Source organism: Homalodisca vitripennis, chromosome 1 (assembly GCF_021130785.1).
Source record: "Homalodisca vitripennis isolate AUS2020 chromosome 1, UT_GWSS_2.1, whole genome shotgun sequence".
Classification (NCBI taxonomy): Eukaryota; Metazoa; Arthropoda; class Insecta; order Hemiptera; family Cicadellidae; genus Homalodisca; species Homalodisca vitripennis.
In genome coordinates this window covers 84,202,380-84,217,002 of record NC_060207.1, presented here as the reverse complement: position 1 = coordinate 84,217,002, position 14,623 = coordinate 84,202,380, and the positions used below count along the sequence as shown (strand labels likewise).

At 35.0% G+C, this 14,623-nt stretch overlaps 1 protein-coding gene across 1 annotated transcript in view; it reads right to left on the bottom strand.

Annotated features, from left to right (window-relative positions):
* LOC124365929 (titin-like) overlaps nucleotides 1-14,623 on the bottom strand; it is a 256,928-nt gene that overhangs the window by 171,149 nt on the left and 71,156 nt on the right. The window contains 15 exon segments of the mRNA XM_046822067.1: nucleotides 654-793; nucleotides 1,170-1,425; nucleotides 1,657-1,863; nucleotides 2,354-2,893; nucleotides 3,537-3,731; nucleotides 4,585-4,803; nucleotides 6,017-6,275; nucleotides 7,222-7,439; nucleotides 8,374-8,561; nucleotides 9,218-9,338; nucleotides 10,225-10,514; nucleotides 11,134-11,406; nucleotides 13,249-13,425; nucleotides 13,905-14,120; nucleotides 14,344-14,487. Coding sequence (XP_046678023.1) covers nucleotides 654-793; nucleotides 1,170-1,425; nucleotides 1,657-1,863; nucleotides 2,354-2,893; nucleotides 3,537-3,731; nucleotides 4,585-4,803; nucleotides 6,017-6,275; nucleotides 7,222-7,439; nucleotides 8,374-8,561; nucleotides 9,218-9,338; nucleotides 10,225-10,514; nucleotides 11,134-11,406; nucleotides 13,249-13,425; nucleotides 13,905-14,120; nucleotides 14,344-14,487 — 3,443 coding nt within the window.

The following is a 14,623-nucleotide window of genomic DNA, read 5'->3' as shown; positions in this document are numbered from 1 at the left end:
AATATTTTTACAGAAGTATTGATTCTTATATTTATTGACTGGTATTTTAAGTCTATAAAAGTTGTAAGTTATGAATTTAAACTTTTGTAAATTTGGATACCAAATACTCCATAGATAAATAGGAAACAATGCTGTTGAACTTGTCGATAATTAGTCAGGAATTTTAACTACTGAACTCTCTAATTGGACTTTTTTACACTTTTAATCCATCATATCTTTTACTGTTGCAGGAATAGATTGAATTATATAAAAGCCCTTTCAATGGAAACCTTTGTGAATCCAGACAATATATTGCAAACCTGTTTTCAGATGATGAAATATACAGTTACTCTATGGACAATTTACATGCATGATACTTTCTGATACTTCCAAGCATTATAAGCATTCTATTTAGCAAGTCTGCAAGTCACGCTCAGACAAAAAGTCTTGGGTCATTTTGAACACAGTACCCAGTATAACATGAACTATAAATCCATAGGTACAACCAAATTAAATAGGATAATCCAGATTATATCTGACTTACGAGAATTAAATAAAAAAAACTTACACAAAACAACTGAAAAATCACTTTTGGAGCTGGCCCATTTGTATGTTGAAATAAACTTTAATAACAAGATACTTTCTCTGTTGTTATTTTTTAACAAGTCATTTACCTGAGTGATGAACCTTGGAGGCTCAGTAGGAATCTTCTCTTCAGGCTTGGCCTCGGGAATGTGTCCTTTTTCCAGTTCCTTGAGCTTCTCCCCGCTCATACCCTGGGGCAGCTGTGACTCCAGCACGATGTCATGTTTGGCTGTAGAGGCAGATAATAATCAGTTCTAACATTGACATTAATTAGGGTGGAGGACTGTACCTAGATCCATTGATAGTTGATAATAAACCAACATTTAGTTAGTTTTTAAGCAGTATGAAATCAGGCAAACATACTTCAACCGTATCAAAGCATTATTTGAGTGCATCTTATCTTGGCAACAAGATTTTATGAATTTCCTGATGCCTTATTTAATCTTGGAGGAGATCTGTTGAGTGGTGAGTATGTAATGCAAAATCTTTGACAAGTTCTAAAATTATGAAATAGATTTGGAGGTTACCACATATTTACCTTAGATTGATAACTCTTAAACAAATTGTAAATTTATTAACTAGGATAATTTAACTGATAATTATACCTTTACAGACAAGCTTGGCCTTGGTGGTGGCAGTGCCCCACTTGTTGGTGGCACGGCAGATGTACTCTCCGGCATCTCTGGCATACACATAGTCCATGTCTAGTACGATGAAACCAAAATCATTCAGCATGTGCACTCGAGACCCTGTAGCGAATGGACGGCCATTGAAGAACCAATCGATACGCATTGATGAGTCACCAACTGGTTCTACGCGGCAGTCAAAGTGTGCCGGGCCAGCCTCTGTTGCCTCAGCATCCTAGAGAGCAAAAAGTTTAGTTAAAAGAAAGCTTAGAAAATCCTCTGAACACAACAACTGTATATGTTATGTATTATTGAATGAATTAATATTCCTTTTATATAGTATGACCACTAAACTTGACTTCCATTTTGAAACAATTCATAGAATGCCTTTAATGAAATTAATGTCAGTGATTATTAATGTTATTATGACTAACATTTTGTTCAAGATAATAGAACTAATACAAACCTTTAGTTCCACAATGAACTTTGGTGGATTAGGCTGTTCTGTGTCAGCCTGGATCTCTTCCCGCTTGTACAGGGACTCCTCCAGCTTCTGCAGACTTTCTGTGCCTGTACGGAAATTGGAGGGTAGTTGAGGTTCCATGATGATTCCTTGTCTTCCGTGAACCTGCAGCTTACAGGAGACTGATGCCTCTCCATGCTTATTAGTGGCCTGATAGAGCAGAGAAAATATGATAAAAAATATATTTTGTCTTATGTTTTACAACAATGCACGGTTTCTACTTATCTAATTCAACATTTCAATTTTCAGAGTAAAAGATTATTTTTTTCTAATTTAATATTTTTAAATGCAAGGTTTCTTTACAATTTTTGCTGTTATAACCACTTCTAGAGAAATTCTCCTCAGTTGGGTTCCTTCAAAGCTCAACCAGAGTAACCATCAAGATAAATGTATTTTATTGTTATTGAATTAATATAGTTTAACCACACAAAGAAACGATAAAACCATTTACATTAAATGAGAAAAGATTAGTAAGATACAATTATCCAATGAATTTAATAGTTTTAGATTCAAGGTTTTAAAGGAGCAAATATGATTCACAAAATTCATCTAACGTCTACAGCTATCTGATCCTTGTCCAAGTCCTTGTTTAACTAAAATAAAACATTGTTTTAATGAATAGAAGAAAGAAATAACTTACCTTGCATGTATACAAGCCAGACTCTCTTATGTAGCATCCAGCAATTTCAAGGATCACAAACCCAAAGTCGTTGATGGTCTTGACTCTGGAGCCGGCCCAGAGTGGCTTGCCATTGTGGAACCAGTCAACTCGCATGCTGGGGTCATTGACTGGAGTAAGGCGACACTCAAAGTGGGCGAGCTGGTTCTCAGCCAGCGTGAGATCAGCCGGAGTTGTGATGAACTCTGGAGGCTTGCCAGAGTCAGCCTCAGGTGTCAGAGCAGCCGGCGCTTGTCCTAGACCCTCCAGCTCCGCAATCTTGTCTATCGTGCTCTCCATACCCTTGGGCAACTGTGACTCCAGGATGATGCTGCGCTTGCCTTGTACCTTCATTGTGGCAGTTGTGACGGCTTGTCCATACTCGTTAAAAGCTCGGCAAGAATACTCTCCAGAGTCTTCAGGGTAAACTGGAGAGATTTCAAGGATGACAAATCCAAAGTCACAGAATGTACGGAATCTGGAGCCAGTCTTCAGTGGTTTTCCATTCCAGAACCACTCCACCTGAAATTGATGAATGGTTAGTTTAAAATTGTAATGAAAAGCCAGAAACTCAAACAGGTTTGATTGAATTTTTTTATTTTGAAATGCTACATTGCATTTATATAAGAGACTTTATTTTTTGTATATTATGAGCTTTTATGACTGATTATTCTGTAAATTTTCATGTGGAATGTTATCTAAAGAAACAGCAGCAACATTGAACAAGCTATTTTACGTATTAAGATGTCTAATCAGAATTAGGAAATTTACAGAGGCTCAATAATCTCTCTGAGGATGGATTAATTTGCTATTATTCAACTAAAGCTCTTTTTATCTGATGGATGAGCTATAATGTATTTTTACAAAACCAAGATATCTCTTAGTGAGACATGTTCAGACATGCATTACACAGATGAAGATGAATTGAATAAAATTTAATGTGTGTATGAAGCTAACAAGCTGAGTGGCAAGTGCTACTACAGCAAAAGTAATTAGATAAATACAATCACTTTTAATGTAGACCACAGACTTAGATACTCTGTGGATATACTAAGACAGATAAACAAACATACAGAAAATAAATTTTGCCAATACCCTGAGTTAGAGGCTCGTTGACACTCACCCAATAATATTTTTAAATTTAAAAAGCATGGTGTAAATTTACCTTCAGCCTAGGATCGTTGGTGGGGGTAAGTCGACCCTCAAAGTGAGCGCTCTCTCCCTCTCGCAGGCTGTCGATGTTGGCCAGGGGCACAGTGAACACTGGAGCTTGACCTCTCTCTTCAGTTATTCTCTCATCTCTGGTACGAATCATGGAATCTTCCAGGTTCTGGATCTTTTCTAATCCTCCCTCCATGCCCTGCGTTTCAACCATTGTTAAAACAAGCACTATTCCATTGTATTTATTTAAATTTTATTCCATACTTGACATTATGGATCCAGAGTGTAGATACTGAAGGACCATTAATAATAAACCACAAATTTGATAGAAAGATTCGTCATGAACAAGATATCAATCCAATTTATTATGAAAAGACAACAAGATTATGGACATTTTCCATTGTTGTAGGTTACAAAAACTTAAAAAAATAGTGTGAAAACTGGTATCTGCTCTCTTCTTTAGATTTCAAAATCTAAGGCATAATTGTTTAAGAAAATGAATAAAAAAAACCATAGTGATGAATAAGCCAAAGGTTACTTAAAAACAGAAAATAAGTATGCCATAAACTTAATTATATGACTTAGTATCTGATACAGTCACAGAGTCTAGTTCATAATCTCTCCATTACCTGCAGTAGTGTGCCTGCACTGTGTAGCGATGACTTGTTTGTGCTGTCATGTCTTTGGTGTTGTGTAATATGTTTGAGTTTTAGAGATACAACGTTTCATAAAAAATGACATGTTCATATCCATATTGCTGTTGATTTGTCAACTATGCACATGTTTAATTATATTTCTTAGGTTCTTTTGACATCTGAATAATAGGATAGGTAAAGTTCTCATAGTGTTTCAGGATTTTTTTAACAAATAAAGATAACTAATACATGAAATCCTGTTATCCTTTAAAATTACCCATTTGCTCAATAATAAGCTTTAAACAAACAATTATTAATGTTTTTCTAAATTCATGTCATTTTGGAAAGTTTTACTTTCTATAGAGTTACAAATAAACAAACTCAAGCTTTGTTGGAAGCAAGGTTGCAGAAACTGACCTGAGGCAGTTGGCTTTCTAAGATCAGACTGGCCTTGGACATACACTTGAGAGTGGCCTTAGTGGAGTCCTGTCCCACCTTGTTGACCGCCCTACACTCGTATTCCCCAGAGTTCTCCTCATAGCAGTACAAGATGTCCAGGATCACAATGCCAAAGTCATGGAATGTTCTGTAGCGGTGGCCATGAGGCAATTTCTTACCGTTGAAATACCATTCAACCTGTTAACAACATTATCATGAAATGAAACCTGATAATAATTATAAACAAAAAATGTAAAATAAAATTAAAATCCTCATTTATTATAATTCAAAATTTGTGTTAGTTTTTTACTAGACAAGAAAAAGAGGACATCTACTGCACTTATAACTTTAATTTGTGATATTCTGAGTAACATGATATTGAAAATGGGTAAGGATAAGCACTTCTGGCCACCTCCAATGAGATTCCATGATACATCCAGCAACTGTGAGGAGAGATAGTGGGTACTATCTCGTTCGTGTCACCTTAAAAAAAGAGGAGGCCCTGTTCCAGCCTCTACTAGTCAAAACTAGCAGAAAGGGTTCTCCCCCATGGTGTTCAATTTGTTCAACTCTCAACAGAAAGCCCCCACTCCAAACCCCACAGGAAACTAAACTTTTTATCAAGTAATCTCAACCCCACCCCCTCATCTTAACATTCGCAATTGTGCCACTCCTGATCATCCACCAGGTTGTCCATTTGTAAGAGACAATATTGGTTATTGCCGAACACAATATAGGTTTTACTTGTAGGTTGGATTTAGCAGAGAACCTACTGGAACGTAAATAAACCCTTGCAGCCTTGAAGAAACCAAAATTACCAACCTTCTTTAATTCACTCTATAATGACCCTCAATAATTCAGTTTTCTGAACTAAATAAAACTGTTTTGAGATTGTTTTCATAACAGTAAAAAGGATCTAATCTCAAATATCCAAGCCAAGTAGTCCAGCTGGAGAGAATCCAGGTACACACTGACCTCATCTATCCATCAGGTAGAGTCCTTAGGCTCTTGCAATAGATAGCAACATACCACTAAACCAAAATGTTATATTAGTACTGTCAAAGGAATTATCGTCACAAGAACTATTAATTATTTATACAAAAATCATCATTCATCAAAGTATTAAAAGTTTCACAAATGACAAAGCTGTTAGTTTAATGTTTTCTACTGCTGTAAAAAATTTCGTTCTCAATATTTTACTAAAAAAACAAAATATTCTAATGTGACCATTTTTTTTATCTAAACTTGTGCATGTCACCAATACATATTTTTATCAGGTACATAAACCTAAAGAAAAAGTATGAATCAAACATAAAATAGAGCAGGAAACAAAACATAACAGACAGTCTCTGCTGTGGGATCACCTAGTAAAAGTTAATAGTGCGACTATAATTGACCAACCACAACTCACCACAAGGTCTGGGTCATGTACAGGAGTAAGCCGGGCCTCAAAGTGAGCACTCTGGCCCTCCTTCAGGTTGGTGACATCCTTGATCTGGGTGTGGAATACTGGTGGTTCCAGCACTGGAGTGGTAGGAGCTTGAGCTGGCCCACCCTGTCCAAGTTCCAGCTCGCGTATTCGAGCCAAGGAGTCCGGTTGGAGAGTATCCAGGTACACTCCACCCTTACCAACACATCGGATAGTGGCCTTTGTGTAGTCCTCTCCATATCTGAAAACAATTGTGATCTTTACAATTCTGTATTTTTATATCAATTAGAATTGTTGTCATGAGAATTATTCAAAATACAAGCAGGTCCTTGAGTCAAAAAGTACCTTTTTAAACAATATAGTTTTACTTTGCACATGCAAAAAAAAAACAATAATGTCATGATCAAATGCAAAAATCAATGAGAAATTAATCTTATTGTCTTATTGTCATGAGCAAGTACACAACCTAATCCACTTAACGAACTTGTAATAACAAAACACAACTCAATGAAGCAGAAATTAGGACCTAAAATATTCTAGATTTAATCAATTTCACACTTTTGTTCAAATTGTTTTAAAAACAACAGCATTGACCAAACAAACGTTCATAATGCTTAGTAGAGTACAGAACATTAAATTATTTAATATTTACTTTTTTATAAATTATAATGGAATTGGAACCAAATGATTTCAGAGTTATTCGTAGCTTTTTTATATGAGTTTGTTATATTTAGATTAATATTCTTTTTGTGATATAGTAATTTATATTGCCATTTGTAAGTGGATTATACACATCTATTCAATTTTGTCAATCATAACACATAATGTAAAATGTAAAGTTTTATGTCTTTCCCATCACTTGAGTTTCTATTTATTTCAAAGGCACATCTCAAACATCAACAGCTGATAGATTTCATAGGGTATTTACTTAGGTCTTTAGTTCACCAATAAATTGCCTGAGCAATTGTTTTTCCATTTTGTAATCTACTGGATTGTATGGTAAATTACAGTTATGTTCATATGCTAAATGCATAACATGTTCATAACATAAATTGTAAGCTTCTACTGGCTTAGCTTACTTAGAAATTAGAATAAGCATCCCCTCAATCTATTACTGAACAACTTGAAAGTGAAAAAAGATTTTTTATTTATTTCTTGACAAAACAAGAGTGGCATCTAGAGCTTACTTGTTGCTGGCTTTGCACACATATTCTCCACTGTCATGGCTCTGGGTGTAAGCAATATCTAACACAACAAAGCCGAAGTCAGAGACAGACTTGATCCTAGTGGAATGGCGCAGGGGCTTGCCATTGTGGAACCACTCCACCTTCATGTGAGGGTCTCCAACGGGGATCAGGGTACACTCAAAGTGGGCGGAGTCACCGTCCTTCAAGCCTTCCACATTCTGTAACACAGAGAGCGTAACTATCTCACAATTTCTACAAAACCTACAGAAATTCTTTTTTGGGATAATGTTTGGATAGTTTTAAAAACTGCTACATAAAATACTCTTTAATTACAATTATATAAGATGTCAGTTACAAGTTTGTTTACAAAGATTTAATTGCATTTTCTTTGGTTACCCGATAGTTTTACTCAGAATTTAACAAACAGGTGATAATTAAAGTATTGTTATTTTTGTTCAGCCACCAGACTAAACATTAGATATTTGTCCTTATATAGTTACTAGTATAACCAGCTACTGGTGTTGAAACTTGTGAGGCAAAAGAAAAGAAAAATGCCAAAGATTGCACTAATTAGCAATTATTTGTAATTATGAGCAGAATTAAATTAAAATCAGTAGATAAAGTAACAAACTTATGACCTGTATATGAAACATTATTGTTAATAGCAAATGCTATTTATACATTTAATGTTTTTCCTGTCACAGTCAAGTCGCTGTAGCTTATGTTTTGTAAAAAGTTTTTCTGTGTAATGTTTAAATGTGTGTCTGTTTTTAATTCCATGTGGAGTATTAATAAAGAACTGAAAACCAATTTGTCATCACTTATGTGTTTGATTTGTTTACTTTTCTGCATTTCATGTTTGGAATTCCTTACACCTGAGATCTAAGAATATTATCCTGTTTTTAATGGCCAATACTGTTATGAGGTTGACTTAATACGTGACATTACCACTAAACTAAGAAAGAAAGAAGCAAGAGGGAGGAAAGATAGATGGCATAGCTGGAAACTGAAATAACAAATTGTTAATTATGTTGGCCTTATTCAGTTATAAAACTGTGTTTCATAGCTGGCCTCTGTTCACAATAATCTTCATATTCCTTGCACACAGAGCTTGGGGAGCTTTATAACTCTGCATCTCTTTAAGACAGCTACCTGTATTTGAGTGGTGAACTGTGGCTTCTGGCCCTTGGACTTGTCGATACACTCTAGCTGCACGCTAATCTCAGCCTGTCCCCACTTGTTGGTGGCGCGGCATGTGTAGGTGCCAGAATCCTCTATCTTAGTACCAAGAATTTCTAAGACCACCATGCCAAAAGCGTGGACAGTACGAGTTCTGTGGCCTGCATAGAAACAACTGATTATACAAACAACTCATCATACGTAAATTATAAAAAAGTTTATTTGAACATTACAGATAAAATGTCACATTCAAAAGAATAAAATAAGCTGGATATCTAAAGTATATAGACATTTAGTTTTTTTTATATTTTATTGGAAATTAAACTATTTAACAGTGCATTATGTAGTTTAACCAAGAAATAAAATGCTGTTTTGCACTCTTAAATATGATCTGCCAAGATTGATTTGTAACAGGAAAGTGAAAATCATTGCTTCAATGTTTATAAAAATACAATTTTCGAGGGTTACATAGAAAATTGTGACTAAATCAAACAACCTTGAACAGAATACTGAAGAGCTGGTCTTGCATATTAGGAAAGCAAAGTCTTAAATTTCGAAGACTTCAAGAGCTCATAAAGGATTTGTTTCAAATTCTATATTGTTTTTGGCTTCAAGCTTTAAGTTTGAATGTTGATACGAGATTGGTTGTTTGGAAAGGTAAATTAATATGAATTCATTCATTTTATATTTCCACAAAAAATCCTTTTCTGATTTAAATTATTTTAAACCCTCCTCAATACTATCAATTGCTTTTATTTCTGTATATACTAATCAGCAGTAGAGATTTTACTAAGACAAGAGTAGCTCAGTAGCTTACTGGCTTCCAGAGATTTGCCGTTGTAGAACCACTCAACCACCATAGTCTGGTCACCAACTGGTGTCAGTGATGCCTCAAAGTGAGCAATTTCACCCTCACTGAGGTTGCTCAAGTTCTGGAACTGAAACCACACAAACTGCATATCAAACACTATTTATGAAAAACAGAATTATTTATTCAGTCTCCTACAAAAAATATGATATGAAGAAACTGGTAATTCCAAAAATATCAAATCAGTATTTTCACAATTTCCTTAAGGTTCAAAGAATAAAAAAAACTTATGGATTTCCAATATTTCACACAGTCGTTTAGGTCTTTAAAAACAAAGAGTAATATATTCTATAATTGCCACAATCCTAAAATATCTTTTACCTTAATTAAAATTATGATGAAAAAATATTATTTAAGTTCTGAATGTATTAATCACACAATTACTGATTCACATTACTACCTGGTTTGCTGGGCCTTCCAAAATTTACAACTTATTAATTTTCGCCCTCATATTTTATGCAAAGCAGATTACATTTATATAAACCAACACCATAAACATAGCACCAAAGGTATAGATCAGAAGCTAATAAAAATATTTGGATTTAAAAGGAAAGAAAATGATTTTTAGCATATTTAACTTTTCCAGAATTTTAAACTGAAATAGAATATTCAGGGTATAGATAAACAACAGAGGAGTCTAATACGACAAAAGAGTGTCTCGTTTTGGTTAGACCATGACATAAAAACAATTGTTTGATACCCGATAAGTTCCGAGGCTAGTGGTTTATATACATAGAAAAGGTTTATATATCCATGGAATATATATCTCTGAAAATTTGAGGTGTATAATATTGCTACAAACTCACATTCGCCAGTTTAACACATGTCTCTAAGAATATCCTTACTTTCCTAAATACGATTTTTGGATCTGACAAATTCTTAATATATCCTTTTTTCCAATCAATTTCATAATCTTACTGGCAATGTACAAATGTAAATCTATTACAACCACTGACCTGAGATGTGAAGACAGGTGGTTGTCCCAGTTCAGACTCTGGAAGCCCAGCCTCTTGTCTTCGCAAGGACTCCTCCAGATCCTGGATCTTTCCCAATCCCTCTTCACCCTTGGGATGCTGTGTGCGCTCAATCAGACCCTCCTTGCCAGTGCAGTAGATGGTGGTGGAGGTGAACGCCTCACCAGCCTGATTCGATGCCTTACATGTATAGATGCCCTGGTCACGTTCGTATACGTCTGTCAGGTCCAATGTAACGAAACCGAAGTCACTTGTCATCTTGAAACGTGATCCTATTGGGGAATACAATAAGGAGTTTATATACATAAAATTGATTTGGTCAATTATATTTTATTAAAATTTTAACTCTTTTAACTTTAGAGTCATTTTTCAACAGACATTGCAATAATGAGCTGTCAGCTCTGAAATTCACATGTACCTGTATTGTAACTCAGTATGCAATAGGATTGTTATACAAAACTACACTCTGTTATAGTACAATTTTTAGATGTGAAAATGGTCGTTTGTTGCTGTTGTCTCAACACATAATATTGTACTTGTTGATTTGTATGTTTTACCCATAGGGTACAGGACCACTCATAATTTTGGTGGTATTCTTAAATGGTATTTATACATAATGTTATTTTTTCAATGTGACCCACAACTCCTTATTAACCAGGGTGAGCGTGCACCTGTTGTCCTTTTTTTTATTTCTCATTAATATAGCCAATTAAATAGAAGAATAACTTACTTTGTTGCATTAAAATAACAATAACAACTAAATATTATATTCATAACAGGTTTTTCTTCAGTTCCTACACTAAAGTTAAATAATGAAATAATTGGAAGTTCAGCATGAGATACCAGATAAAAAAACAGTAAATAGAGTTCAATTATATTCTTTGAACGTACCATGCTCAAGAGCCTTGCCATTGAAAAACCACTCAATCTTAAGTTTAGGGTCATTCTTGGGCTCGACATTGCCCTCCAGATGAAGTGGCTGGGCTTCACCGAGATGGAACTCTGGGTTGAGTGGAACGGTCCAGACCGGCTTGGGGAAGGCAGCATCAGGGACAGACGGTTGTCTGAGGAGTTTGCCCGCTACTGCATCTTCCACCTCCTGGACCTTCTCAAGACCTGCACGGCCCTGTGGGTGCTGCGTGTCCAGGTAGATGTCCTTGTCACCTGGACAGCACAAGTCAGGATCAATTAAAACCCTAAACTAACTTTTGTTGTCTTCATGTTTGTAATTAAAATTGTTCCAACATGTCACTGAAATAATAAAATTCATGGGAAGTTGTAATAGATGTTAATAAAATATATGACACCAAGAATCTGAAATTGTATGGAGCATGTCCCTTCATAGATTGAAATTTTATACTTAACATTATAAATTAATGTAAAACTAATGTAGACTATAAATTGTGAAATGTTGAAACTAAATTCATGAAACATTCGTTAAAAAATTTAAAACATAAAAATAATAAACCTAGTATTACATAATATTCATGTTGGTAAGGGTTTTATGTACATGTAAAATGAATGTGTTAAAGTACAGGAAAAGAAAAACAAAAAAGACACCAATGGTACGGACACATACAGTCATGTAAAAAGTGCATTGAGATGCAACAAATCATCTCATCAAAAAATGCAACTGTAGGATTCTTTCAGGATAGATTAAAACAACATGAAAAAATCATATATTAAAAAGAATAAACAAATGAATAAGTAACTTAAATGACACTAAGTGAGTGTGTTAAAGTCTCTCTACTATATAGGGATGTATCATATACTTTGTTAGTTAAAGTTCAAAATAAAATGTTCAATACTGTAATTTTTATTTTTTTGTATTTGATGTACAACTTAAGTGTTTTTAAGTATTCTACTCCCACAGTCACCAGGAAAACCAATGCAGGAGCATTTCTCAGGATCCAAAATCAAACAATGCAGACACGAACAGAGGGTAATTTACTCATAATTCATACCCAGAATTTCTTGCATGGAAATAACTTCTCCTATTCCCCCCTCGAGAATTTCTGCTACTTGGATATGAGCTGATGTTTCCTCCGTGTGTGTGGAAAATCTTCTACTTTTGGAAGACATCATTATTTTCTCTGAGATTTCCATCTGATTATAAGTCTTCAGCTGTACATCATGAGCAACATCTATATCTGGAAGAGTCAGCCTCCGTGGAATCCCTACAGTCTCTTGCACTGTTTCATCTGCGGTTTCACCATCATCGTCCGGGATATTTGTGGTCTGGGGGCCTTTGAGTCTCACCTTCATCAGTTCCAAGTTTTGTATAATTTTAACATCTTCATGAGCTACTAACGAGGGTTTGTGTTTTTCCGTTACAGAAGTGGAATACTGCTGGAATTGTGTTTCCTCTCTCATAAACTTCTGACTAGAGGACATGGTGAAGGAGGAAGCAAACGTGCTCGATACTTTCGATGCCTCTTGGTGCTCATAAGCCTGTAGCTGAACCTCTTTACTGCCATATGCAAGAGAGGCAGAAAACTGATCATCTTTTACTTTAAGAACTGGAAATTAGCAGTGTTATTAGTAAGCAAAGCAAAGTACAGCATTAGTAGCTAGAAGCATTTACTAGTCTAAGATTAATTAAGAATTAATATACTTTAACTTAATTAAATTTGTGTGAGTATGCAAGGCAATAAATGTTAGTAAAAGTATGTTCAAAATGTATTACAAAAATTAATATTAATAAACTTATCAGTTTTTTAAACTAAAATTAAGGTTTTAGATCAGTTAAAATAAGTGACATTATTCCATTTTAACATGTGTTATATTCCTGACCATAAACAAGTATAAATAGTTAGCATTATTTGATGCAGCAGAAAAAATAAAGAAATAATTCTATGGACTATAATTACTGTAATATAGCCAAACCATCTAATATCCTGGAACTATTATAAACACACTACATTTTACTAAACTGTATTTGTTACAAGCCCATTAAGTAAAGAATAAAACATTGGAAGAATGGTGGTAGTTTGTCATAAAACTCACCAGTGCATCTGAGAGAACCGGAAGTGGAGGCTTGGCCCTTGCTGTTGGTAGCCTTACACATGTAAACACCAGAGTCCTCAGCGTATGCGTGATTGATATCCAATGAGACATAGCCGAAATCATATGTTGACTTGTAGCGAGATCCACTGGGCAATGGCTTGCCGTTCACGTACCATTCTATGTGACATAATTAAGTAATAAATTGTTTGCCAATTAGTTGATCATGATTTTACATTCTGTCGCAAGGTATTTTTAAAATCAGCATGGCTACCTAGCATCATGTGCAGTGGCACAAATTATAAATAGCTCAATCCACAGATAAACAAATAAAGAGAACTCTTGCCTGAGATCCCTTGTATTAAAATACTAACCGTATAAACATAAAAAATCTAAAATTACTACGTATATCCTTTCGTATATTTTTATCTCATATGTGTGTATTCTTTTACATTTATTGAAGGACTTTTGTCATGAAACAAGTATCATATGTGTGAGCCATACACTGATAACAGGAATAGAAACATAAGTAAATTAAGTAATCCAAACATGTTACATAACAAATCATTTCCTTAACTACATGACTGGATCTACTGAGATAATATACTTGTTTGCAGAAAGCGTGTTTAAAATATAAGTGAAACGCAAAAATTCCTTACCGATATTCATTGTAGGATCTTTGGAAGGTTCCACATGACACTCGAAGTGAACATTTTCACCCTCCTTGCATTCTACGTTGTTCAGATGAGAGATAAAGACTGGGTTCTCATACACTGGTTCAGGTCCTTCAGGAGCCTTGGGTTTAGGGCCTTCTAGGGCCTCAATGAGGGGCAGGGCCTCTGGATGTAAGGGCTTGCCCAACAACCAGTGCTTGTCTGAAAAATTTTATCATCAGAGTTTGGTGATCATTATAACATTCTAAGTAAAACTGATACCAACTTAACCAGTTTCTGTGTTTAGATTAAACACTTTAAATGATCATGAATAATATTGACTATAGTGCATAATAGTCTTACAAACAGCTTAAAAATGCTAAAAATAGTGTTAATGCACAACCAATTTGGGGGTTAGATAGCTGTTGATGACAAGACTACCAACCTTCAATCTTTAGTGTGCAAGTGGACACAGCCTCTCCCAGCAAGTTGGTAGCCTTGCAAGTGTAGATAGCCGAGTCATCAGCTCTCAGAGAGTTGATGGACAGGGTCACAAGGCCAAAGTCAAAGGTGCTCCTCAGTCTGGCTCCTATACAGTAATCATGATGAATATAGTGTTAAGATCTACTTTTGTCACAGAACTTACAGAAGTATCATCTGTGAATTATCCTTTGTTAAAGTAAAAAATATGTTGAAAAGACACTGAATCAATCTTGACCAAACTA